The following is a 24,446-nucleotide window of genomic DNA, read 5'->3' as shown; positions in this document are numbered from 1 at the left end:
TTGTAGAATTGTTTCTCTTGCCTTTGGGGGGGTGGGTGGCAGGGCAAGGTGCCGTTTTTTTTCATTTTTAAAAATTCTGAAAAAAGTAGCAGTTAGACATGAAGCAGAGACTGAGAGAATGAACTTTCACATCCTCAGCCTCTGTCTTAACAGCTTCACCAGCACGTGGCCAGCCTGTTCCTTCCGCATTCCCACTCGCGCCCTACCCCGTGCCCACATCTGCTCTGAGGCCAACCCCAGGCAGGGTTAGCCGTCCCCAGAGCACGCTGTGGAACGGCCAAGGGAAAGGCGCCAGGGGGACCGGCTGTGGGGGTTTGCCTTTTGATTGGGGGGGAATGAAGGTCCTCCAGATGGGTGTGGGGGAGCTGTACCGACTGCCTTGGCTGCCTTTTTAGTCTTCTGCTTGCCTGGAGCCCCGGGATCCTCGTGGGGTAAGGGGATGCCGTGTGCCCGTCATGGAGGTGAGACCCCAGCTTCCCACACTCAGGGACAGCGGGGCGACCCCTCCCCCTGGAGCCCCTCCCAGCCCTGCCGCATCTGCACTCAGGCCTGAGCCGTCCTCCCCGCACCGTGAGGCCAGGCCTGCTCGGCGGGAGGGAGAACGTGGCCCAGCAGCTGAGTTCTGGGTGTCTCTCCTAATTTCCCAACGTGCAGCATTAACACCTTCTTAGGGGAAATCGGTTTTAAGGAATTCCCGTTGTGGCTCAGTGGTTAACAAATCCGGCTGGGAACCATGAGATTGTGGGTTCAACCCCTGGCCTTGCTCAGGGGGTTAAGGATCTGGCATTGCCGGGAGCTGTGGTGGAGGTTGCAGATGAGGCTCAGATCCTGTGTTGCTGTGCCACAGGCCCGAAACTGTAGCTCCCATTCAACCCCTAGCCTGGGCATCTCTGTATGCCATGGGTACGGCCCTAAACAGACAAAAAGGGGGAAAAATAGTATTGATGCAACATCTGGAACGAGGGCTGGACCCAGGGACCAAGTTCTGTCCCCAGCCCTCTCTCCTGGCCTCTGGGTCCGGTTCTGTAAGAGGCCTGACCTTCATTCTCCTAGAAGGTTCTGCGCAAAGCAGGAGGAAGAGACAGGAGGGTCACTGCTCTTAAACTGGAACAGTTTATTGAGACATTTTTGGTTGGATGAGGCATTTTGACTCGTGTTTCTGACGTGGGCCCCTGCCCTTCACATGAGACAGTCACGTTTCTGCCCCATCAGCTGAGGATTTAGGGCATCCAGGTGACGTCACTCAGGGCCACTCGGGTCTGCCTGCCTTTCTCCAGAACCGACACGCTCTCCGTCCACAGCAGACGCTCCCACCCAAGGGTCGTCAGGATGGCTCAGGGCCGCGTCTCGAAATCAGTCAACAAAGAAGGGCACACAGGACTCCCCTAACTGCTGACGTTTAGTACCTGTAATGCTTGTAGGAGACCAGATAGACACAGACCTCTGCCCAGAGGCGCAGAGCGTTACATACAGTCCCACCTCTATAAGTTAACTGTGCAAGCTTATCCATCACGAAAAAATCCCAGCAACTGACATTAGTAAGCAATTTTGGGATCAAGATCCAAAGCAAAAAAGGACACAAACACCCATGTAGTACATTTTAAGTGTGGTTAAGGAGATGCTACCGCCTAAAGTCCTGGGCATCATACCACCGTGGAAGCTGCCCTGGGTGCCAGGCTCCTGCCCCGCCCACGGGAGCCAGTCAGAGGGCCATTCCTGGGCAAGTGTCTGCTCCTGGGCTGGGTGCCCGGTGGCCTGATGGGTGGTCCTCCAGGAACAGCTGGGGAGAGTCTAGAAGTTGAGCAGCTCTGGAGAAGGGATCCTGGGGGGGTGATGATAAATGGTTCCTGGGCTCCTTCAAAGAAGAGGCAAAGGGTTAATGAAGAGGTGTGCCTGGCCCAACACTGTCGCCTCAGCCCCTGAGTGACCGGCCCCGGTCAGAGGAGGATGCACAGTGATGGGCAGGTCCAAGGAGTGCAGAACACGCCCTTCGAGCAGCCTTAAGCATACTCCAAGAGCTGCTTTTTTTTGGAAACCCTGACTGCTCATCGGTCCTGGCCGAGGTCCGGGTTGCTTGGACCTGCCTTGGGTGCAGAAATGCCCTCTGCATGGTGGTGGTGGCTTTTGCTGGCATGTGTCCTGTAACCGGGACCATCAAACCGCGTCCTCTCCCCTACACCCGAGAAGGGACCTGACCCTGACCCAGGGTATCAGGCCCTAATTTCACTCTGCCTTTGGCCTTGCACTTCAACCTACTAGAGCACAGGGATCAGGCCGCCGGTGTGGACGCCAACCTGTGGCATTCAGACCCTTCTCTGTGGGATCCAGGGTGTAAATTTCACACAGCCATAGCCTTGAACCTCTCATGTCATTTGTCAGCGTGCAACATACTCTAATTTCTTTCATCTCAAAAAGCTGCATAGATGACATATTATGTATAAAAAACCCTAAAGACCACACAAAAACCATTGGAAGTGACAAATTCACCAAGATAGCAGAATATACAAGATAAGCATACAGATGCAAGTTGCATTTCTTTATGCTAACAATGAGATACCAGAAAAAGTTAAAAAATAAATAAAAAATTAAATTTAAAAAAAGAGTTCCCATCGTGGCTCAGTGGTTAACGAATCCGACTAGGAACCATGAGGTTGCAGGTTCAATCCCTGGCCTTGCTCAGTGGGTTAAGGATCCAGTGTTGCCATGAGCTGTGGTATAGGTTGCAGATGCGGCTTGGATCCCGCGTTGCAGTGGCTGTGGTGTAGGCCGGTGGCTATAGCTCTGATTCAGCCCCTAGCCTGGGAACCTCCATATGCTGCGGGAGCGGCCCTAGAAAAGGCAAAAAGACTTAAAAAAAAAAAAAAAATCCCTTTTAGGAGTTCCCATTGTGGTTCAGTGGAAATGAATCTGACTAGTACCCATGAGGTTACAGGTTCAATCCCTGGCCTCGCTCAGTGGGTTAAGGATCCAGCATTGCTGTGAGCTGTGGTGTAGGCCAGCAGCTACAGTTCAATTTGACCCCTAGCCTAGGAACCTCCATGTGCCACAGATACAGCCCTAAAAAATACATAAATACATAAGTAAAAAGTCAAATTTTTAAAAATCCCTTTTAAAATCGCATGCTTAGGAATAAACCTGACCAAGGAGGTGAAAGACTTATATGCTGAGAGCTATAAGACATTAATAAAGGAAATTGAAGATGATTCCAAAAAATAGAAAGATAGCCCATGCTCTTGGATTGGAAGAACATATTATTAAAAATGGCCATGCTGCACAAAGCAATCTACAGATTTGATGCAATCCCTATCAAATTACCCATGCCATTTTTCACAGAACTAGAATAACTGCAAAATTTATATGGAACCATAAAAGACCCAGAATTGCCAAAACACTCCTGAGGAAAAAGAACAAAGTAGGTGACGTAACCTTCCCAGACTTCAATAGTACTACAAAGCTACAGTAATCCAAAGAGTGTGGTATCAGTACAAAAACAGGCATGGATCAATGGAACAGGATAGCGCAGAACAAAATCTATACCCCTATGGTCAATCTTTGACAAGGGAGGCAAACACATACAATGGAGAAAACAGTCTTTTTAGCAAGTGGTGTTGGGGGAGCTGGGCAGCTACATGGAAATCAGTGAAACTAGAACACACCCTCACATCCTGCACAAAAATAAACTCAAAAGTTGCTTAAAGACTTAAATACAAGGTACAAGACTATAATACTCCTCGAAGAGAACACAGGCAAAACATTCTCTGGCATAAATCATAGCAGTGTTTTCTTAGCCTCTCAAAGCAACAGAAATAAAAGCAAAAATGAACAAAAGAACTTAAACTTACAAGCTTTTGCACAGCAAGGGAAACCATAAATAGCAAAAAGACAACCTATGGCCTGCGAGAAAATATTTGTTAGTGATGCAACTGACAAGGGCTTAATTTCCAAAATAGACAATCAGCTCATACAACGCAATAATAAAAAAAAAACAATCCACTCAAAACATGGGCAGAAGATCCAAATAGACATTGCTCCAAAGAAGACATACACATGGCCAACAGGCACACAAAAAGATGCTCATCATGGCCAACAATTAGAAAATCGCAAATCAAAACTAAAACGATGTGTGACCTCACACTGGTCAGAATGGCCATTATTTAAAAATCTACAAATAAAAGAGTCAGAAAGGGGAGTTCCCTGGTGGCTCAGTGGGTTAAGGATCCATGTTGTCACAGTTGTAGCTCAAGTATCTGCTGTGGCATGGGTTCAGTCCCTCGCCTGGGAACTTCTCCATGCCACAGGTGCAGCCAAAAAAAAAAAAAAAAAAATCAGAAAAAAAAATCTGTAAATAACATGCTGGAGAGGATGTGTCAAAAAGAATGCTTCCAGAGTTCCCATCGTGGCTCAGTGGTTAATGAATCCAACTAGGAACCACGAGGTGGTGGGTTCAATCCCTGGCCTCGCTCAGTGGGTTAAGGATCCAGCGTTGCCCTGAGCTGTGGTGTATGTTGAAGACGTGGCTCGGATCCCGCATTGCTGTGGCTGTGGCGTAGGCCGGTGGCTACAGGTCCAATTAGACCCCTAGCCTGGAACCTCCATATACCACAGGTACGGCCCTAAAAAGAGGAAAAAAAAAAAGGGGGGGGGGAACGCTCCTGCACTGTTGATGGGAATGTAAATTGGTGCAGCCACTATGGAAAACAGTGTGGAGGTTCCTCAGAAAACTAAAAATAGAATTACCATGTGATCCAGAAATCCCACTCCTGGGCATATATCCCAAGAAAATTCTAATTCAAAAAGACAATACGCGCCCCTATGTTCATAGCAGCACTATTCACAACAGCCAAGACGTGGAAACAACCTAAATGTCCATCAACAGTGAACGGATTAAGACGACATGGTAGATACACACAATGGAAAACTAATCGGTCATAAAAAAGAACAAAATAATGCCATTCGCCACAACATAAGGGACCTAGAGATTATTTTACAAATACCACATGATGTCACTTATATGTGGAATCTAAAGTATGACACAAACGCGCTTATCTATGAAACAGAAATACAGACAGAGACCTGACTTATGGCTGGGGGGGAGTAGGGGTTGAAGAGAGAAGGACTGGGAGTTTGCGATTAGCAGATGCAACCTGTTACCTATAGAATGGATAAACAGCAAGGTCCTACCGAACGGCACAGGGAGCACTCTTCAGTGTGCTGTGATAAACCACAGTGGAAAAGAATGCGAAGAAGTACCTATGTATATCAATTATTTCTATATACATATGAAGCACTTTACAGCAGAAACTAACATTGTAAATCAACTACATGTCACTATTTCAATGAAATAATTTTTTTGAAGCAGCTGTATAAGCTCTCCACCCCTGCCCTCTCCCCGAATCCAGGCACAGATCTCTAACGGCCCATTTCCTGCTTCCTCCTGCAGGGCCCCTCCAAACCTAACAGGCCCAGAAATGAACCAGCCTTGCCCACAAACCTAAGTCGGCCTGTAGCCTCGCAGGCCTCCACTGCCCACAGTGAGCGGCAAACCCCTGCAGGCCTATCTCTTCACCTCCTCCCCGGGCCTGGCACCCTCCACCAGCGCATCACAGAACTTTCAGCATCGCCCTGGGCCACCACCGCCTCCCTCGATTCCTGCCTGGACGTGTGGGCCTCCCTGCCCCCTCCGTGTTCCATGTACTCATGTCATTCAGCCAGTGACCCTTTAGCAACACCAAGTCCCTCTCCTCTTCCGGGCCTTCCCCTGCCGCACGCACCCCATGACCTCTGCCGGCCCTGCCCACCTCCCCCCACCCCTGCGGGGCCTTTGCCAGCCCCTCCGCCTGGGTGTCCTTCCCCCAGAGGGGTGAGGAGGGGAGCTCCCAAAGGCTGCCTCCCTGCTTAAATCGCAGCACCACTTCCCCAACCCACGTTCCTCCCACCTCCTACCATCGCCTGATAAGCTGCGCTTCCTTTCTGTTATCTTCAGACTGGTTAGCTGTTATCTCTCCCCCACCAGAATAGAAGTTCTTTTTGTTTTTTAGGGCCACCCACACCCACAGCATATGGAGGTTCCCAGGCTAGGGGTCGAGTCAGAGCCACAGCTGCCAGCCACAGCCACAACAATGTCAGACCCTTTAACACTGAGCAAAGGCAGGGATCAAACCCACATCCTCATGGATACTAGTCAGGTTCATTACCACTGAGCCGCAACGGGAACTCCCACAATGGCAGTTCTGGGTGGACAGGGATTTGTGAGTATTCTGTTTATTACCGTGTCCCCAGCCTTTAAGGCAGGACTTGCCAGGTCATGCTCGGTATTAGGTGAATGAAAAAAACGGCAGGTTCTGCACAATGGGCTCAAACTCTTGCAGCTGATCCTGTAGCTGGTTCTCGAAGGGCCCAGGCCTCCAACATCTGAGCATTTGGGTGTCCGTCCCCTCCTCCACTCACTCTAAGTGTGACCTCGGCAGGTGGCCTGCCTGCTCTGTGCCTTTGGGAGTGCTAGGAGATGCTGTGTGTGAGCACTCGGCACCCTCACACCCAATCCTGCCCCCATCCTGTCCCCGAGTCCAACAGGGCAAGTCCTACTGGGTCCTGCTTTCTGTGTGGTGTCTTCCCCAAGACGCAGGTCCCAGCAGCTCCATGATGCAGGCAAGGGGATAGGTCTTGGGTGGTTAAGTCACTCACCAAGCTTGCAGAGCCCCATCCGGAGCCGACCCCCTCACCCCACGACTCACCAGCCTGCCCTGCCTGATGCCCCCGGGCCTGAGACCTTGTGTCTGCCGTGGCTCTGTCACGTCACCCCCCGCCCCAGCCACAGGAGAGGGAGGGCAGGGTGGGTGGGGACTGCTCCGGAAGCCTAGCGCCCAAGGAGCCACCCTATTTCAGCAGCTGTGGGTGCTGCCCCACGGCCCCACCCTGGCTCCTCCAGCTCTTGGCTGCTCCCTTGCAATGCAGACTCTGAGCCTGTGCAGCCCACCAGCTGGACTGTACCTTCCTCCAGGTGTGCCTTAGGCTTTGGTGGCCGCCACGTCGCCGTTCACGTAATCGGGCTCCTCGTCTGGGCTTCCTCCCGGGGAGGGTGGTGCTTCCCTCGTGACAGGCTCTGCGGACCAGCGGGTGGATGGTGAGGTGACTCACCCGGACACACCCACCCTGCTCCCGCAGACGCCACAAAGCAGCCCCTGGGAAAGGCTACGCCGGATGGCCTGTTGTCTGTCCCGCCTCGGTGGGATTTGTCCTGCCCTGGGAGCAGGGCGAGTGTGACTCCATCCAAGCAGCTGGCCAGGAGGCCCCAACCTCAGGAGGCCACGGGCCTGCTCACGGGGCCCTGGCATGGTTCAACTCCCTGCAGCTGCTGATGGGTCAAAAGCTTCAAGTGGAATCAGCTGGACTGGCTGAGGGGCGCCCATGCAGGCCAGGTGCCCTAAGAGCCCCTTCCAGCCCCCACCTCTGGGCCCCACCTGTCCATCCCAGGCCAGGCCCCTCCAAGCACCGGGCCCCTGGCCACATACCCACGACTCTCTTGGACTCCCGCCACTGCTGGATGGATGCCGAGTTCTGATAATCCTCAGACCCCTCGTCCCCTGCAGAGAGAACACCAGAGAGGGGCTGGCAGAGGGACAGCCACCATGGCCTTCGGCCAATGAGGTGCCACGGCCACCCCTCCACAGGGGCAGCTCCTATCCTCTCTGGGCACCCCTCTCGGGGGAGAGAAGGACCCCGAGTGTGTTCCCGCTTGCCCAGGACCGCTGGGGCCTCCTCCTGGGATCCCAGTGGTGAACCGTGCGGATGGGCCCAGCCAAGGAGGCCAGCCTCCCTTTCCAGCTCCCTAGCAGGCAGCCTCACCTGATTCGATTTTCGGTGGCTTACAGATGAGCACATTCTCATAGGAATTGGTGTCATCGTCATCTGCCGGGGAGAGGGTGCAGGATACTGGTCAGCCCTGCTGACAGGCCTGGCCCTTTCTCCCTTCCTCTTTCTCACCAAGCCCCAGGTCCTCTGGGTCCCCCAGGGCCATTCTCTTGGACAAGCTTCTGTTTTTTTGTTTTTTTTTTTTCTCGGCTGCCCTTCAGCCTGCAGCAGATGGAAGTTCCCGGGCCAGGGATTGAATCTGAGCCTCAGCTGTGACCTACACCACAGCTGTAGCAAAGCCAGATCCTTAACCTGCTACACCACAGCAGGAACTCCTGAACGAGCTTCTTAATGGGCACTGGTCTGGCTCCAGGAGCCTCCACCCTGGGCTCCTTTGGCCTTTCAAGGTCACCCCTGAGTGCCCTGGGGAGGAGAGATTAGGGAGCAGGGCGCAGTCAAGCCCAGGACTGGAGGCAGGAGGCCCATCTTTATTGGACAAAGAGGGGCAGGGAGAGCCACTGCGGGCCCAGGAGAAACAGGAACTGGGCCTAAGCTGGTCCAGAGGCAGGACCCTTAAGCCAGAGGGGTGGGCTGAGGATCCTAGGTTGGTTGTGACATGTCAGAGCCTGGTACCCCAGCGTTGCCCCCCAACATAGAAGCTGACCTCTACACACCACCCCATCCAGCGTCTACCTGTGTCAAAGGGACTCTGAGAAGTGAGTGCTTCTCCCCAGTTTAGAAGCCTGGCCAGGGAGAGGAAGTCCGGGAAGAAGAGGACCTGCCTCCCCCCGCCCCCAGCCTGGGCCAGGCAGGACCCCGGCCTGAGGCCCTGCCCACCCTCAGGTCTCAGTTTCTCCTTCTGAAGAGCAAAGGTGTTAAGAGCCTAGGCTTCCACATTCCCAGAGCCTGCAGGGCTCCGCGTCAGTCAGCAAGGCTGCCCCGCCCAGGGCTTTCCTCAAGGTCCCACATGTGCCCAGCCGTGAGGGGGTTCCTGGATAACAAGGGGCCCAGGCCGCCCCCTGCCCCGGCCCTGGCTCCCCCCCCACCGCGTCCTACCCCTGCCTCCACCCTTCCCTTCCCTCCTCGGGACCTTGGCTCCCGCCGCTCAGCTTCCCGGCTCCTCCTTCCTTCCGCGCCCAGGCCCCGCCTCCCCCTCCGCGTCCTCCCGCCCACGTCTGGCCCCGCCCCGGAGGTGTGGCTTCTGAAGCTGAGCTTCCAAGCCACCTCCTCCCTCTCCCCTTCCTCCTCCTCCGCCTCACCTTCCGAGGGCTTCTGGGACTGCCCCCAGTTGTAATAATCCTCGGTCGCCAAGGGGTCTCTGGCAAGAAAACACACACACACAGCGCTCCCTGAGGAGGCAGTGAGGCCAGGGCCTCTCCAGCCGTCACTCCCCCAGGAGCCCATGGGGGCTCGGCCTAGGGTCTCCCCAAATCCTTCCATCCTGCTTCCCAGGCCCCCGAGCCTCCCTTGGACCGAGGAGGTGGCCGCCCGGCTCCAGCCACCTCACCGTGTGACCTTAGGCAAGTGGCCTCCTGCCCTGGGCCTCCATTTGCCCAACCGCGAGACGACACGTCTTGGGGGCCCCTCCTCCCTGAGGTTCCAAGTAACTCGTCTCTGACTGGGTGATGCAGCATAAGGAGCCCCCAGACGACCCCTCCCCAGAACAGGGCCCCGTCCTTATCCCTGTCCCCACAAAGCCATGACCACCTGAAAGGAAACAACGCTACAAAAAGCCCGCCTGAGCCAGCGGCTTCCAGGGCTGGAGGCGGCTCTCACACAAGGGCAGGGGCGGGCGAGAGCGGGGAGGAGGTGGCCAGGGCCCGGAGAAGGCCGCTCACATGTAGACTGCATCTGATCTGGGTCTGCTTCCTGCGGGAGGAGGCGAGAATTAGGCCTGGGCTCGGGCTCGGGGCCCCCAGGGCAGCCCCCTCCTCCCCGGAGCCCCCCTACCTTTGCTGAAGTACTGGTACCTGGAGGAGTCGGGATCTGGAAGAAAGGCCCCGCCCATTGGCTCAGGCTGCTCCCAAGCCCCGCCCCCTCCTAGCGCCGGCCTTTCCCAGGCGTTTCCCATCTTTGCACCTTCGCTCCACCCCCCAGGCCAGCCCCTCAGCCCATCTCCCTGGGAATGCCTCTTGCTCAGTACCTGTCCCACCAGATATTCACCTGTCTCAGCCCCACCTGGCCCTGCTCCCACCCCCGTGTCCCAGGTCACTCACCCTCAAGGCTGGGGGAGAACTGCAGCAGCTTGTCCTTCCTGCACAGGGGGTGAGGGCAGGGGATGAGGAGGGGCTGGGAGGAGGCCCCAGTGTTTCTGGGGGTCTGGAGGTCTCAGCCAGCCCCACAGTCCCCTGGTGGGACCCTCAGAATCAGAACTGGGGCTCTGAGGGCCGAGGAAGGAGCATGGTCTTGGCCTGGGCTCAGTCAGGTGCAGACCCCAGGGCCCTCCTCATTGCCTCCTGTGGGGCTGGGACAGGGGACTCGTGCCTACCTTGTTGATGTCACATTGGAGGCCGTGTCCATCAGGGGCTCTGGCCAGGCCTCCCTGACCACTGCAAAGGATGAGGGGGTGTTGGCTAGGCTCCCAGGCCAGACGGCCAGCACAGCCTCCTCACCCCATCATCCCCCAGATCAGGCCTGGCCACAGCCTCAGAACAATGGGGACAAAAGGGACTTTGATAGGGACACACCCAACCCCAAGCCCAGGCCCCAAACCCTTCTGCTGGGGACTCACAGGTGTAGGTCCGGGCCACTGCAAAGCTCTGCTGATTCTCCCTAAAAACACAAGGAGCTGTTCTGAGCCATGGCCTTGCCTCTCACAGCCCTGGGGGACAGAGAGACAGGACAGTGGAGGACAGACAGACCAGGGTGAGAGTGAGGAGGGGAGTAGCCAGGGGAGTGAGCCCTCTAGCACTCAGACCCAGTGCTTCCCAGTGCCCCTGTTCTCTAGAATGTTCCCTGGCCTGCCCACTGAAAGCCCACACTTCTCACAGGGTCCTGGGCTGGAGCCAGCTGCCAGCCAGACCCACACCCCCACACAGCCTCCCCAGGACCCCCGGAGATGATCAAGAGGGTCTGTGGGCAGGGAGCTGGGGCAGCTGCTCAGGAACACGGCAGTGACTTCAGCCAGGAGCAACAGAGAGGCTGTGGCTACCACCTACCACCCCAGGAGCATTTAACATCCCTTAGCGAGCACAGCCCTCTTGAGGTGTTCAAACACACCGTTTCCTCCCCAATAACTGGGGAGGCAACTTCAAGGCTTAGCAGACACAGCTTAGTATCTAAAAGCATCCCCAGCGCTTCTTTATTCCTTTGAAATAAAACCCTGAAATTTTTTTTTTTTTTTTTTTGCTTTTTAGAGTTGCATCTGTGGCATATGGAGGTTCCCAGGCTGGGGGACTAATCGGAGCTGTAGCCACCTTCCTACAACAGACCCACAGCAACGCCAGATCTGAGCCTCGTCTGCCACCTACACCACAACACACCGCAACGCCGGATCCTTAACCCACTGAGCAAGGCCAGGGATCAAACCTACAACTTCATGGTTCCTTGTTGGATTGTTTCTGCTTCGCCACGACAGAAACTCCCAGAACCCTCATTTTTATTTAAACAGCCACATGCTCATCTAAAAGAATGTATTTCCCAGAGTTCCCGCTGTGGTGCAGCGGAAATGAATCCAACTAGGAACCATGAGGATGCGGGTTCAATCCCTGGCCTTGCTCAGTGGGTTAAGTATTGGGCGTTGCTGTGAGCTGCAGTGCAGTTCAGAGATGTGGCTCAGATCCCGCATTGCGGTGGCTGTGGCGTAGGCTGCCAGCTGCAGCTCTGATTTGGCCCCTAGCCTGGAAACTTCCATATGCCAGCGGTGTGGCCCTAAAGAGACAAAACAAACAAAACAGGCAATAAACAACAAGTGTTGGTGAGGATGTGGAGAAAAGCGAAATTTCCACACTGCTGGTGGGAATGTAAATTGTAGCCACTATGGAACACAGTATGGAGATTCGTTAAAAAAACTAAGAATAGAACTGCCATGTCATCCAGCCGTGCCACTTTTGGCTATTTAGCTAAAGAATATGAGATCATTAATTTGAAAAGAGATATGCACCCCTGTTTTCACTGCCATATTATTTATAATAGCCAAGATATGGAAACACCCTGAGTGCCTATCAACAGATGAATGGCTAAAGATGTGGTACATATGCATAATGGAATACCGAGCCACAAAAAAGATGAAATCTTGCCATTTGTAGCATGGATGGACCTTGAGGGTATTAGGCTAAGTCAGACAGATGGAGAAAGAAAAATTCACTTATATGCGGATTATAAAAAGCAAACAAACCAAAGATAAATGAACAAAACAAAACAAAAACATGTAGATACAGAGAACAGAGTACTGGTCACCAGAGCGGGAGGGGAGGGGAAAATGGGTAAAGGGGACCAGCCGCATGGCGACAGATGGAAACTAAAGTTTCGTTAGTGAGATTAGTTTCTACATAATGTACACATGAAACATGTAAAGTTATAAACCAGGGCTATCTGGAGTTCCCGTCGTGGTGCAGTGGAAACGCATCCCACTAGGAACCATGAGGTTGCGGGTTCGATCCTTGGCCTCGCTCAGTGGGTTAAGGATTCCATGTTGCTGTGGCTGTGTGTAGGCCTGGCGGCTACAGCTCCAATTAGACCCCTAGCCTGGGAACCTCCATATGCCGCAGGTGCAGCCCTCAAAAGATAAAGAAAAAAAAATGTTACCTTAATATTTTTAAAAAGACTGCATTTCCTGGCCTCCCTTGCCTCTAGGTGTGACCACTAACAAAACTCTCGTTAATGAAATGCAAGCCACAGTTGTTGGGACTTTCAGAAAAGCTCCTTAAAGGAGGCACTGCCAACTGAGGTACATCCTTTTGTCCTCCTACATTCTTACTTCTCCATGGAATGCGGAGATGAGGGCTGGAGCTCTAGCTGCCATTCTGGGCCATGAAGTGCCCTTGAGAACAAAAACCATCCCTAAGGATAGTGGAGGAGATGAGATAATCGTTAAAACATTTTGGGCTCCTCCTCTGGACCAGAATGGGGACCTGGCCAGCCTTCCAGAAGCTCCTGGGGGCTGGGGGTCAGGGTGATGTGATTTAGGAAGGATGCCCTAAAGCCATAGAAGAGAGTCAGTCAGGCATGGCTTCCCAGAGGAAGGGGTGCGGGAACTAGGCCTGGCACCCACGGGTGGGGAAGACTAAACCCAAGTAAGGCGGGGGAGAGTCCAAGTCTCCCCTCCCACTTCCTCCCACTTCCTCCCACTCAAGCCCGGTTTTCCTGCCTCACACGTAACGAGCTTTAACTTGTGGCTCTGACTGTCTACAGTTCTAAGATTAATTGGGGTCTGCGGTGGGCAGGGACTAAGGGAGGAGGGGAGAAGGGAGAGATTGGGGCGCTCACCTTGGGGCAGGGGAGCGGGGGGAGGGGGCACCAGGGGAGCCCAGCCCACCCCTGGTGGAGGTTGTGGGCTGGTGATCCAGAGGACCAAGTGGCCCCCAAAGCCTGGGAAGGTCCAGCCCTGGCCCCAGGGGTGAGCATGGATGGGAAAATTCTCTTTTCAAATCTCATTGTGGTTTTTCAGTTGCAAAAGGAAATGAGAGAGGGTGTGTGTGTGTGTGTGAATTTGTATGTGAGTGCCTGCCCAGGCGTGCAAGCAAATGCTCTGCGTGTGAGAAGTGCACGCATGAGCAGGCGCCTGGGGAGCCTGTGGGTGTGAGTGGGCGTGCAGGCCTGTGCACGTGTGTGACCGGGGTCTCGGAATCCTCCGCCAGGCATTGCAAGGACGCCACTGCCCTCCTGGCCGGTGGCGGGGGGTTATTCTTGGATCACCCCGCCCCCCCCCCAAGCTGATCTGCAGCGCCCAGCACTGCTGACCCTCCCAGGGCTCACAGAGCCGCCAGCCTGTCCCCAAGGTGCCTAGAACTCCATGCCACCTGGGTCCTGCCACTCTGCCTGGGGCCAGTGACCCTATGTGATGTCCAGCTCCACCCAGCTTCCAGCTCTCCTGCCGCTCCCCTTGGCCCTCAGGACAAAGGCCCAAGGCCTCTCCTCACAGTCAACGGCCTCCTTCCTCCCAAGGCAGCTCACCTTCCTCAAGACACACTCGCACCTGCCATCTCACCCCCAAGTCAGGGCTACCCTGGCCGCATGTCGGCAGCTGCCCCCACTCGTCCCCGTGTCTCTCTCTCTGGAATATCCCCTATCCCCTTCTTCTCTTTTTTTTTTTTAGTTTTTGACCGCACCCACAGCGTGTGGAAGTTCCCAGGCTTGGGATTGAACCAAAGCCACAGCAGTTACAACACCAAATCCTTAATCGCTCCGTCCCCCCCATCTCTTTAAAAGTGCTTCCGACCTCCTAGGTCTGGCCTTCCTTCATCCCCCAAAGGACATGCCTACATCCTCCTCTGAGGTCCTTTAAGCGTTTTCCTGGGGACTCTTGGACACAGCGGCCCGTCTCTGGCCCCCACTGTGCCAGGAAGGCACGATTCCTCTGTCAGCCCCCCGCACTGGCACAGCAGGCTCCCCTGGGCTGGGGTCGCAGCGGGGGTTTCCAGAGATGCTCCTGGGCTCTCTGGGGTGTGACATGCCCTCTGCCCAAAGCCCTCCCGGACCAGGCTTGGGCAGGGGCGGGGCACCCCTGATCACCCCTTGTCCTCCCCTAACTACCTGGCATGGAGGAGGGGTGAGTGAAGGGATGAGGGTGGGGGGCGGGGACACCCTCACCCGGGGGGTGCAGAGTCACTGGGCTGGGGACACTGAGACACTCACAGGCTCCTCTGCTCATAGATTTTCTCAGACCTCTTTGCACCTGCAAGAACAGGACCAGATTAGCAAGCATCCCCGCGTCAGGTGGAAAGTGAGGTCCGAGCCCCCCTCTTCTTGTCTGCCCCGTGCCCTGTGGCCTCAGTCCGGATGCGGGGGCTGAACCGCCCATCACCGGGGCCACCTGACCACTTATGTAGGAGAGCAGAGCATGAAGGCTGGCGCTGTGTTGTGCCCCCCAGCCTCCCTTCCCTTATTCCATTTGTCTGCCCGAGACACAGGCCCTTGACCCAACAGAACCAAAGCCCAGAGTGAGCCAGACCCACTGCCTTCAGGCAATTTAGGGGTTGGGCCCCTGGGTTTCCCTTCTGCCTCTTGAGCCTTATCCGGCTGCCCCTTCTGATGGCAGCCAGGTCTGGGTACCCCTCCCCTCCCTCCTGCCCACCGACCCCTGCCTTTTTTACCTGGGCGGGAACAGCGGACACACAGGCCGGCCGCGGCCCCCACCAGCAGCAGCAGGGCCGCCCCCGGCCACAGCAGCTCTGTCTCTGGGCCCATGTCCACTCCTGGCCACTCTACCTGCAGGGCTGCAACATGAGGGTGCTTGAGCTGGGGTTGTTGTGGGGGGGACCCCAGGTTTCTGACCCCCACTGTCCTCTGACAACCCTGCGGCTGAGCGCAGTGTCACCCTCCCTCCTTGTTCCAGAACCAGGCAGGAACACAGCCAGCCCTGTTCCCCCATCTGACCCCAGACCGGCACCCCGTACCCCCAGGGCCATCATCAACGCTTGGTAAGTGCTGGAAGGTTCTGGAGACCCGTCAGACTGCACCACACGTGTGTGCACACTCCCACACACGCCTTGGCTTGGTGCACCCAAATGCCGTTTGAGGGAGAGCCCTGCTCCATTTCACAAACAGAAGCGGAAGCCAAGATCCCTCAGCTGCTAAGGGGAAGGACGGGATTTGAACTCCAGCCTCCGGATCCAACACTGGCTCCACCCACTGCATCCTATTGCTTCCTGCAAACTCCACAAGCTCGGAGTTTGTGGCTCCTGCCCAGGAACCCCCCTACCCCCACCCACCCTAGGCTTCTTCTCCGCTCCCATCCACGGCCTCCCGCGGAAGCTGGGGCTGGGATCTCCATTCCTAAAACACCCATCTGCCCAGACTCCTCCTCCCGGGAGCTGGGAGGAGGGGGGAGGTCAGGAAGGCTTCTTGGAGGAGGAGGAGGTGGCGGGCCTGAGGGGAAGAAGTCTGCCCGGGCAGAGGGGCCTTGCTGTCTGGTGGTGGGAGGTGGGCTAAGAGGCCACTTCTTGGTCAGTGGCTGGTCTTGGGGCCATGCTGTGACTGTCAGGCCTCAGCGAAGCCACAGACAACCACACAGGAGGGCCTGGGGCCTGCGAGTACGGCCCTCTGGAGGGGCCTTCCAAGGAGAATTGTTGCAACTCTAGAGGCTCAGCCCCCTGGCAGTGGCCAGGGACAGAGCCGAGGGCAGTGGGGGTTTGGAAGGGGCCGTGCCCGGTGGTGGGCACATGGAGCCACGCCGTCGAGGGTCCGCTCCGCACACCTGCTCCTCCCGTCTCGGCCACGTGGCCGGAGGGCCTCTCCCCACTTCACAGCTGGGGAAGGCGAGGCCTGGGGAGAGCCGAGCTTTGCACTGCCCACCTCCTGCTCCGGGCTCCCCCGAGGCCCGCACTGCGCCCCCTGGGCCCTCACCACTCGGCCTCCTGGATCCCTGTGGCCGGGATGACAAGGAGGATTCTCTACGCATGATTGCGACATGGAGAAGCCACCTCTCCTTCCCCCAAACACCGAATGAGTCAGCCGGAACACGAGAATTTCCAAACCTCATGACCTGGCGGCCCCCACAGGAGAGAAAGATGACCTGGTCAGCCCAGGATGGTGGCCGAGTGGATCTCGGCCCCCCTCCTCTCGGAGCCTGATCACCGCCCTCTGGGCCCACACACCCTCCTCCCTCCCTCGACTTGGGGGGTCTGCTCCCCGCCCCCGCCAGAGCGTGAGGTTGCGAGCACCTGGCCTTGGAGTGGGGACCCCTGCCCCTGCCTCAGAGTCTCTTGGCCTCAGTTTCCTCCTCTATAAAATGGGGATCAAGCCTGTGTTTCCTCAAACCATTGTTGGGAGGACGAGCATGTCTGGCCTGGCTCAGAAGAGACGTTGCCCAGTGTCTTATTTCCAGCTGCTTGGACGGGTCCCTCGAGCTCCCACCTTTGGCATTTCCGTCCTTTGGTCAAGACAGAGACTTTCTGCCCCCGAGGAGATTCAGGCAGAGACACACGGGGAGAGGCTGTCGCACAGATGCTCCCTGCAAGAGCCAGGGGGAGGGTCCAGCCCTGGCCACTCCCGGATTTCGCTTAAGACCCCGGAGCAAGTCCACACCCTTGTCCTGGGGGTCGAGGCCCCAGGACCCGGGCTGCTGACCTCTGCCACCCTCCCTCCCAGAGGACCCCGCCCGTCAGAAAGCCGCCTTGCCTGGGACAAGACGCACACTTCGGGGTGCCCCCAGCCCGAGCCCATTTCTACCCCTGGCCGTGCGTGAGGGAAGGGAGCGGGGCATAAGGTTTCCAATTCCGGCCCAGCATCCCCGGCTTCCGGTCGCCCCTCTGTTAAACCGGGGAAATGACTTTCAACCCTCAGGTTGGTCGTGTGAGGCCCAGCACTGAGCTGACGCCTGCCAGGTGCTAGGGCAGGCTAGTGGGGCACAGTTGGCTGGGACCACCATGACTTGCCAGCACCACGGTCCCCAAAGGATGGAAAGCGGCAGCCGCAGCCTGTTGGGGCCAGAGCTGGCTGGACGGCCTGCAGTGAACAGTATGAGGCAACCCTACCTGAAACCTGCCTTGCCTAGTCCCCAAGATCTGCAGGTCTAAGCCCCCTCAACAACTGCCCAACACGGGGGCGGGGGGCGTTGTGCGGGGACCCTGGGAGGGGCTGGGATCTGAAGAGAGTGTGGCCTTTGCCCAGCCCCCCAGTTGTCCAAGACAGGCAGAGCATCACCTCGGAGACGCCAGCTCCTGCCTTCCGAGGGAGGAGAGGGAAGCCCAGAGAGGTGAGTACTCCTCCTGAGGTCACACAGCTGAGCAGTCAGAGCCGGCATCCGCTCCCAGGGTGGGCTGACGCCCGGGCCTACACTCTGCTACGTGAATCCTTCCTTACAGGACGTTTTAAAGATGTACACAATATTTTTTAAAAGACACTCGTTTGAGGAAAACCTCTGTGGCTGCCCCCCAGACGGAATCAATCTGTTCGCTTTCCTCCTTTCCCATCCAGGTCTGAGAGCAGGTGGGCAGGGGACAGGGAGGCGGAGGGGCTGGGCCCCAGCAGAGCCAGGCCTCGCAGCCACAGGAGGGCCCCTAGGGGCCGGCAGGGCTGGGTGGGGTGGGGAGGGGAGGCCCTCAGCCCGTGGCCTGCGGGGCCAAAATAGCAGAAAGGGAAGTGGGCAGTTTTCATATGAACAAGGTTTGCAACAAGCCGATGGCGGAAAAGCTCTCGGGGCTGGGCTGAGCGAGCCTCAGCACCCACCTCCCGTCCCCAAGGCGCCTTGGTGGCCCTCCTGCCCGGCCTCCCAGCCCTCCTCATGCTGGAGAAGGGGAACCTGGGACCCCTAGGGCCGAAGGGCAGACTCTGGGGGCTAAGGGGGGAGCCAGAGGTCCGGCCCAAGCCCTGAGAAGGCTTTATCCGCGGGGCTCTGCTCCATTTTCCCAAATGACCTTGGCCTTCCGATGAGGCCAGGAGGACTCCAATGGAGGCTCTTTACGCTCCAGCGGCAGGTGCAGGGGCCCGGACGGCAGCCCTTGTTCTGGGGCAGGGGTGGGGGATGGTGAACAGAGCGGCCACCACGAGCAGCCCAGGGCCTGTAGTTCCTCCAGCCGCACAGGAGCGAGCTGGCTGGGGCTCGGGACGGCCGGGACAGCCGCTTCTCCCTGGCCCAGGGCAGGACCTGGGCCTGCCCGTCTGTAGCGTCTCACCCGACCTCCCATAGCCCTGTGGCAGGGCAGCTCCAGTCCCATTATACAGATGAAGAAACTCAGGCTCACAGGCCTGCCCCGGGGAGCGGCTGCCCTGGGGCTCCCCAGGGCTGTGCGGGCTGGGCTGGGGAAAATGGGGGCAGGAGAGTAGCCGGAGCCCCAGAAATAGCTGCACCTCTAGTGCTGCAGGGTCTGGGGTGAGGGCCCCCTAGCCAGGGGTGCCAGGACAGTGCCGGGGCCAAGGGAGGGGGTGCCGGGCGGCCTGGCTTCTTCCCAGCCCCCACCCCCACCCCCAGCCGGCAGCCAAGTGCTCCTGCTCGGCCAGCGAGGCCACTCCCATCCCCTGTGGGGTGTCTGGGGACAGCTCAGGACCCCTGCCTTGGGGCCAGGCTCCAGGCACCCCTGGGAAAGGCTTACCTGAGAGCAGGCGCTCCTCACTGCGGCCACCTCATCCTGAGCCCACACACCTGCCCGAGCCGATGCCAACGCCACAGACACTGGCGGGCAGCAGGCAAGGCGGCGGGCTTCCTGTCAGCCACTGAATCATCCCTCACACATCCGCTGCTCTGCCGGACAGGCTCGGCTCTCACAGAGGCAGAGACAGAGAGAGACAGAGACAGAGACCAAGACGGAGGCGGAGACAGAGAGAGACAGAGAACAAGACGGAGGCAGTCAGAGAGAGAGACGTGCACGGACACACACACAACACACACTAAATACACACACACAACACACACAGGCCTCACAGAGGGGAAGAGACAGAGGGGGACAGGGAGAAAGAGCATGAAATAGGGCTGCTTGCATATCACGCACAGGCAGGGACAAAGAGTGGGAAGACACGGAGAGAGACACGCTGAAAACACAGAAACACAGAAATACACGTCCACACCCACACCCATGGGACATGGGTGGATGGGCGCAGAGAGATGCAAGCCAGGCCAGACATGACAAAGAGCCAGGAGTTCCCGTCATGGCTCAGTGGTTAACGAATCTGACTAGGAACCACGGGGTTGCGGGTTCAATCCCTGGCCTCGCTCAGTGGGTTAAGGATCCCGCGTTGCCGTGGCTGTGGTGTCAGCTGGCGGCTCCAGCTCCAGTTGGACCTCTAGTCTGGAAACCTCCATATGCCACCGGTGAGGCCCTAGAAAAGGTAAAAAACAAAGAACAAAAACAATAATAATAATAACAAAGAGCCAGAGGAGTTCCCATTGTGGCTCAAGGGGTTAAGAACCCAACTAGTATCCAAGAGGATGCAGGTTCAAACCCTGGCCCCTCTCAGGGGGTTAATGTTCCAGCGTTACCACAAGCTGTGGTGTAGGCTGCAGATGTGGCTCAGATCCGGCGTTGCTGTGGCTGTGGTGCAGGCCGGCAGCTGCAGCTCCAGCTGGCCCCTGGCCTGGGAACTTCCACATGCCGTGGGTGCGGCCCTCTAGAGAAAAAACAGCCAGAGACAAAGAGAGATGGATGGAGAGGCCACTGAGGTGAAGAGACAACGCTGGAGGATAGAAGGAAGGACAATCCCGGCTCCTCCTTCAGTCCCAGGAGCCTTCTCACCCCCATTTTCCAGATGAGGCTCGTGGAGGCGTGGAGCTGGCCCCAGGCAGGCGGCAGGCCCGGGGCGGGGTGGGGGGAAAGCAGGGCAGTTAGGACCCAGCCCCCAGGCCCTCCACCTGCTGCCCAGCCCCTGGGCACTTCCTTCAGAGGTGAGAACGGTGCTGAGAGGTGGGTGCCCCACACGCAGCACACATTCTCCAGGGCCTCCTGTTATGTGTCACTAAATACCTTGTCCAAGGCCACTGAACTCTTAGTGGCACGCCACCCCACGAGGGTCTCCCAACCCCCACCTGCCTGGCATCTCAGAGCCTGGGCTCCCGAGCTCTGGGGCCCGTCTTGGCTGGGGCGGGGCTTTCAGCCCCAGCCTGGGGTGGCCCGGACGTCCCAGACCCGGCCAGGCAGTCCAGCCGCAGTGGAAGTGCCCCCAGGAGGCCCTGCCAGAACCGAAACAGAAACGCAGGGGCTGGGCGCCCTCTGCTGCCACCCTGTGGGAGAGAAGGGTAGCGCAGGGACCCGAGATCCCTGGGCAGAGTGCCAGAAGTTGTCTCCACGGCAAACTGTGACACAAGGACTAAAGCCAACCTTATCTGAATTGCAGAGCTGCACCTGTGACGCACGCTGCCTCCCTCGTTCCACATGGGGCAGTGCAACGTGTAAGGCCCACGGCAACACTTGCCAGGGACACCTTGGCAAGGGCATAGACTAAGAATCCTAGAGGTAAGCTGGTTGTGAACACAGAGTCCAAAGCCTGTTGTCTCTTCACCACCCATGAGTGCAGGTCCTGGCTGGGACCGCCTGCCTGGACCCTCCTCACCCACGAGGACGAGCCAGAGTGGGTCTCCAGCCACTTCTCAGCTATGCGCCTGCCTGGGGTTTCCTGCCCGTGGAGACACAGAAACTCCAGGGTCTGGTGGGAACGGAGCTCTCATCCACATGCCAGCTTCTGTCATGGGCCTTTCTTAGCGACGGCAGGTGTTGAAGTGACCACCAACCACGGGCAAAGACTCAGGTGCATCCACAGCAGCACTGAGGAAACCTCCTGGACCCTCCTGGAGCTCGTCTTCTATCCACAGAAACAGGCCCGTCAACCTTTTGGACCTGAGTGGAAGGATGACCCTGCTCCCTTGCAGGGCAATTCTCAAATCTCTCCCAGTTCTATTCTACTTATAGGCCATTCAGCCGTGAGTTAGAAAATAAGCTTTAAAAAACTAGACATTTCATGTCCAGCTGTGTAAATGCCAGTGAATTTTTTTTTTTTTTTTTTTGTCTTTTTAGGGCCTTGCCTGTGGCATATGGTGGTTCCCAGGCCAGCGGTCAAATTGGAGCTGAAGCTGCCAGTCTGTACCACAGCCACAGCAACCCCAGACCCTTAAGCCAGAGTGAGGCCAGCGACTGAATCTGCGTCCTTACGGAAACTAGGCAGGTTTGTTACCACTGAGCCACGATGGGAACACCATTTTTTTTTTTTCCAATTCAATGGTTCCTGGTATATTATGCCGTTAAAATATTGTGACAAAATAAATATCAACAGAAAATTCACCACTTTAACCATTTCTTTTGGCTGCGCCCTCAGCATACAGAAGTTCTTGGGCCAGGGATCAAACCGGAGCCACAGTTGTGGCCTGTCCCACAGCTGCAGCAATGCCAGATCCTTGACCCACTGCACCACAGGGGAACTTCCAACTTTAAACATTTTATAATATGCAACTCAGCGACACGAATTATTCACAATATTGTGCAACCATCACCACTGTCTATTTCCAGTTTCCATCACTCCCAACAGGGCTATTTGGCTTTGGGGCTCACAGTGGAGTGTCGGTTTGTGCACACACTCGTCAGAGAAGCAAGGTATCGAGGTAGAAAAGGAGCCGTTCCAAGAACTCAGTGCCAAGGCTCAGACTCTTCTGGGGTCACAGATCCCTGAAAGCTACAGGAAGTGATGGTTATTTAGAAAAATGCAACTTGAGAAGCATATACGACATTCTAGAAGTCACTGCAGCCCATCTGTAAAGTTGTCTCCCGTCCTCGACACTCAAGATACGAACAGGCAGCCCTCCTGCCCCTCACCCCAGCCGTCTATGGCACTTTGCTTTGGCCGTGAACCACCACCCGTTCCTCTGCCTCCCCTGACCTGTGGCTTTATTCTCTCATCTGTATACCATACATGAACTGTCATGCTGTGTGGCGTTTATTTCCCTAGGATACATGCCTGGGAGGGGAACCCCTGGGCTAAAGGGTATGAAATATTCAGTTTTCAGGTTAATGCTAATTTTGAATTAATTCCCACAGTCACTGTACTCAAAGACCCACAAGCTTATCAGCAACGGGTTTGTCAGCCTTTTTTTTTTTTTTTTCCTGGTGTTTAGGGCTGCTCCAGTGGCACATGGAGGTTCCCAGGCTAGGGGTCCAATCAGAGCTGCAGCCACCCACCTATGCCACAGCCACTTGGGCTCCGAGCTGCCGTCTGCAAGCTACACCACAGCTCACGGCAATGCTGGTTCCTTACCCCACTGAGCGAGGCCAGGGATCGAACCGGCGACCTCATGGATGCCAGTTGCTGAGCCACGACGGGAACTCCCTAGTGAGCATACTCTTAATTTCAAGAGTATAATGCATATGAGAAAAGCTTCTACCCATTCCAAGGGATCTTGGTTTACAGAAACTCGGGGCAACCTAGAAGCTTCCTAGATCTCCCTCTCCCCCATCTAGAAAGGTAAAGCTGTCAGGGCAGTAATGATTTTATTAATATTTACCTCATCCCCACGGTGAATGAAAGAACAGATACAGGAAAGAGATTCTCTCTGGTGCCTGAACTGAAAACCAAAGAGCTTGCCGCCGTGAAGGAGTGTGCCTTGGTTTGTACATTTAGTATTTTACAGTTAGCGTGTGGTTACAGATGGGGGAAGAGATTAGCAGGAGGTTGTAATTAAGTACAGTCTTTGTTATTTTGGCTTATTTTCACGACAAAAACCTCCAAAAGGAAAACTCTGATACTAGATGTGTTTCTAAGCCTGTTAACCTCGCCCAAGTGAGAGTAACTCAAACATCTCAAGGTTAAGTGGCCAAGAAAACAGAAAAGACGGAGCGAAGCTCCTCAACCCCGAGGACAGATGTGACCGGGCCCCGCTGACCCCTGAAGGAGGCACAAGGGGGCCTGCCCAGAGGGCCTGCTGTCCACAAAGCATCCTTCTAGGGGGACCCTTGAGGATCACATGCTACCCTACATGCTGGGCCAACCCCGACTGGGGAGGGTGGGGAGAAGGGGAGGGAGCCACCTGTCACACGCACAGTGGACTGCAGTGAGCTCCAGGTGGTCCTTCCCAGAGCTCGGGATGTGCCCTGTCCACCACCCTCCCCACCTCCCCACGAGGGCACTGGAGGGCAGTCCCACCAGACAACAAGGAGCAGCTGAACAGAAGAGTCGCCGACCTCACCCTCCACGGGCCCAGGGCACCCGGATGGCGCTGCCCCCGCTCCAGGTCCCACGGAGGTTGTCACTCCAGAGTGAACCCTGTCACAGTGGTAGTGACCCTGCACGACCTTAACAGCCATTTGGAATTTGAGAAGAGGACTGGGGGGTGGGGTGGGGGGAGCACAGGTACATTTGGAGGAAGACGTGAAAAGATTCTAATGAAGCTGTTTAAAAACCCAAACACTGGAGTTGCACTGTGGCGCAGCGGAAACGAATCTGACTGGCATCCGGGAGGATGAAGGTTCGATCCCTGGCGGATCTGGCATTGTCGTGGCTGTGGTGTAGGCCGGCAGCTGTAGCTCTGATTCCATTAGCCTGGGAATCTCCATGCACCACGGGTGTGGCCCTAAAAAGAAAAACACAAGGGCCTCACTTGGCACTCCACTAAAATTTGCTTCTCTGAAGCCAGCTCAAAAATAGTAGAGAAACCAGCTGTCAACTGTGTGTCTACGCCCGCCTCTGGAACATCCACAGACTTGGTACAAACTTTTATGCAAATGACCCTATTTATTTAGGTGCTCATTTAGGGGAAGACATACCTTCTCCTCTCGATTCAGCTACTTGTGGATTAGACGGAGGTATTAAAACGCTTCCTGGGACATCTAACATGACAGCAGTATTACATGCCAAGAACAAAGGCGCTCGTGAGAAGGCCACCACTGCAGAGTTACCCCAACATCTGTGGGAGGCAGAAAGACAGCTACAGTCTCGTTTCAATCAAATCCTAAGAAGCCTCTGAATCACTGGGAGACCCAGACGATCCTTTCAAGTGTCTGAACAGGCAACAGGCCTTT

At 56.3% G+C, this 24,446-nt stretch overlaps 1 protein-coding gene and 1 long non-coding RNA gene across 6 annotated transcripts; both read right to left on the bottom strand.

Moving 5' to 3' along the window:
* Positions 1-1,094: 1,094 nt before the first annotated feature.
* Positions 1,095-19,317, bottom strand: LAT2 (linker for activation of T cells family member 2). Of its 5 annotated transcripts, XM_085015766.1 has the most exons (15): positions 19,044-19,192; positions 16,867-16,963; positions 16,357-16,495; positions 15,105-15,227; positions 14,647-14,686; positions 10,583-10,623; positions 10,340-10,400; positions 10,068-10,105; positions 9,802-9,837; positions 9,690-9,720; positions 9,111-9,169; positions 7,846-7,908; positions 7,512-7,583; positions 6,991-7,102; positions 1,095-1,855 (listed from the first exon to the last, which is right to left on the bottom strand). In XM_085015766.1, exons 2-14 carry the CDS (start codon positions 16,873-16,875, stop codon positions 7,008-7,010), a joined length of 807 nt encoding a protein of 268 aa, XP_084871892.1. In that variant the 5' UTR covers positions 16,876-16,963; positions 19,044-19,192; the 3' UTR covers positions 1,095-1,855; positions 6,991-7,007.
* A 2,596-nt stretch (positions 19,318-21,913) lies between these two features.
* On the bottom strand, positions 21,914-24,331 carry LOC146404392 (uncharacterized). Its single transcript, XR_014840266.1, has 2 exons — positions 24,192-24,331; positions 21,914-22,107 (listed from the first exon to the last, which is right to left on the bottom strand). It is a non-coding gene; the product is annotated as an uncharacterized LOC146404392 (long non-coding RNA).
* Positions 24,332-24,446: the final 115 nt, after the last annotated feature.

This window comes from Sus scrofa, chromosome 3 (assembly GCF_054392235.1).
Source record: "Sus scrofa isolate SSC_HxYL_T2T_F1_AM1 chromosome 3, Sscrofa_HxYL_maternal_Yorkshire_Landrace_v2.0, whole genome shotgun sequence".
NCBI classification, from domain to species: Eukaryota; Metazoa; Chordata; class Mammalia; order Artiodactyla; family Suidae; genus Sus; species Sus scrofa.
Note: the sequence above shows the minus strand (reverse complement) of the source record. Positions and strands in the feature narration are given on the sequence as shown.

Bases quoted from the DNA above. Each gene is read 5' to 3' on its own strand.
- LAT2 (XM_085015766.1), bottom strand. The intron at 9,838-10,067 runs GTGAGTGACCTG...CCTTTCTTCCAG, and splicing joins GTTCTCCCCCAGCCTTGAGG to ATCCCGACTCCTCCAGGTAC. The intron at 7,909-9,110 runs GTGAGGCGGAGG...TCTCCCCGGCAG, and splicing joins GTCCCAGAAGCCCTCGGAAG to ATGACGATGACACCAATTCC.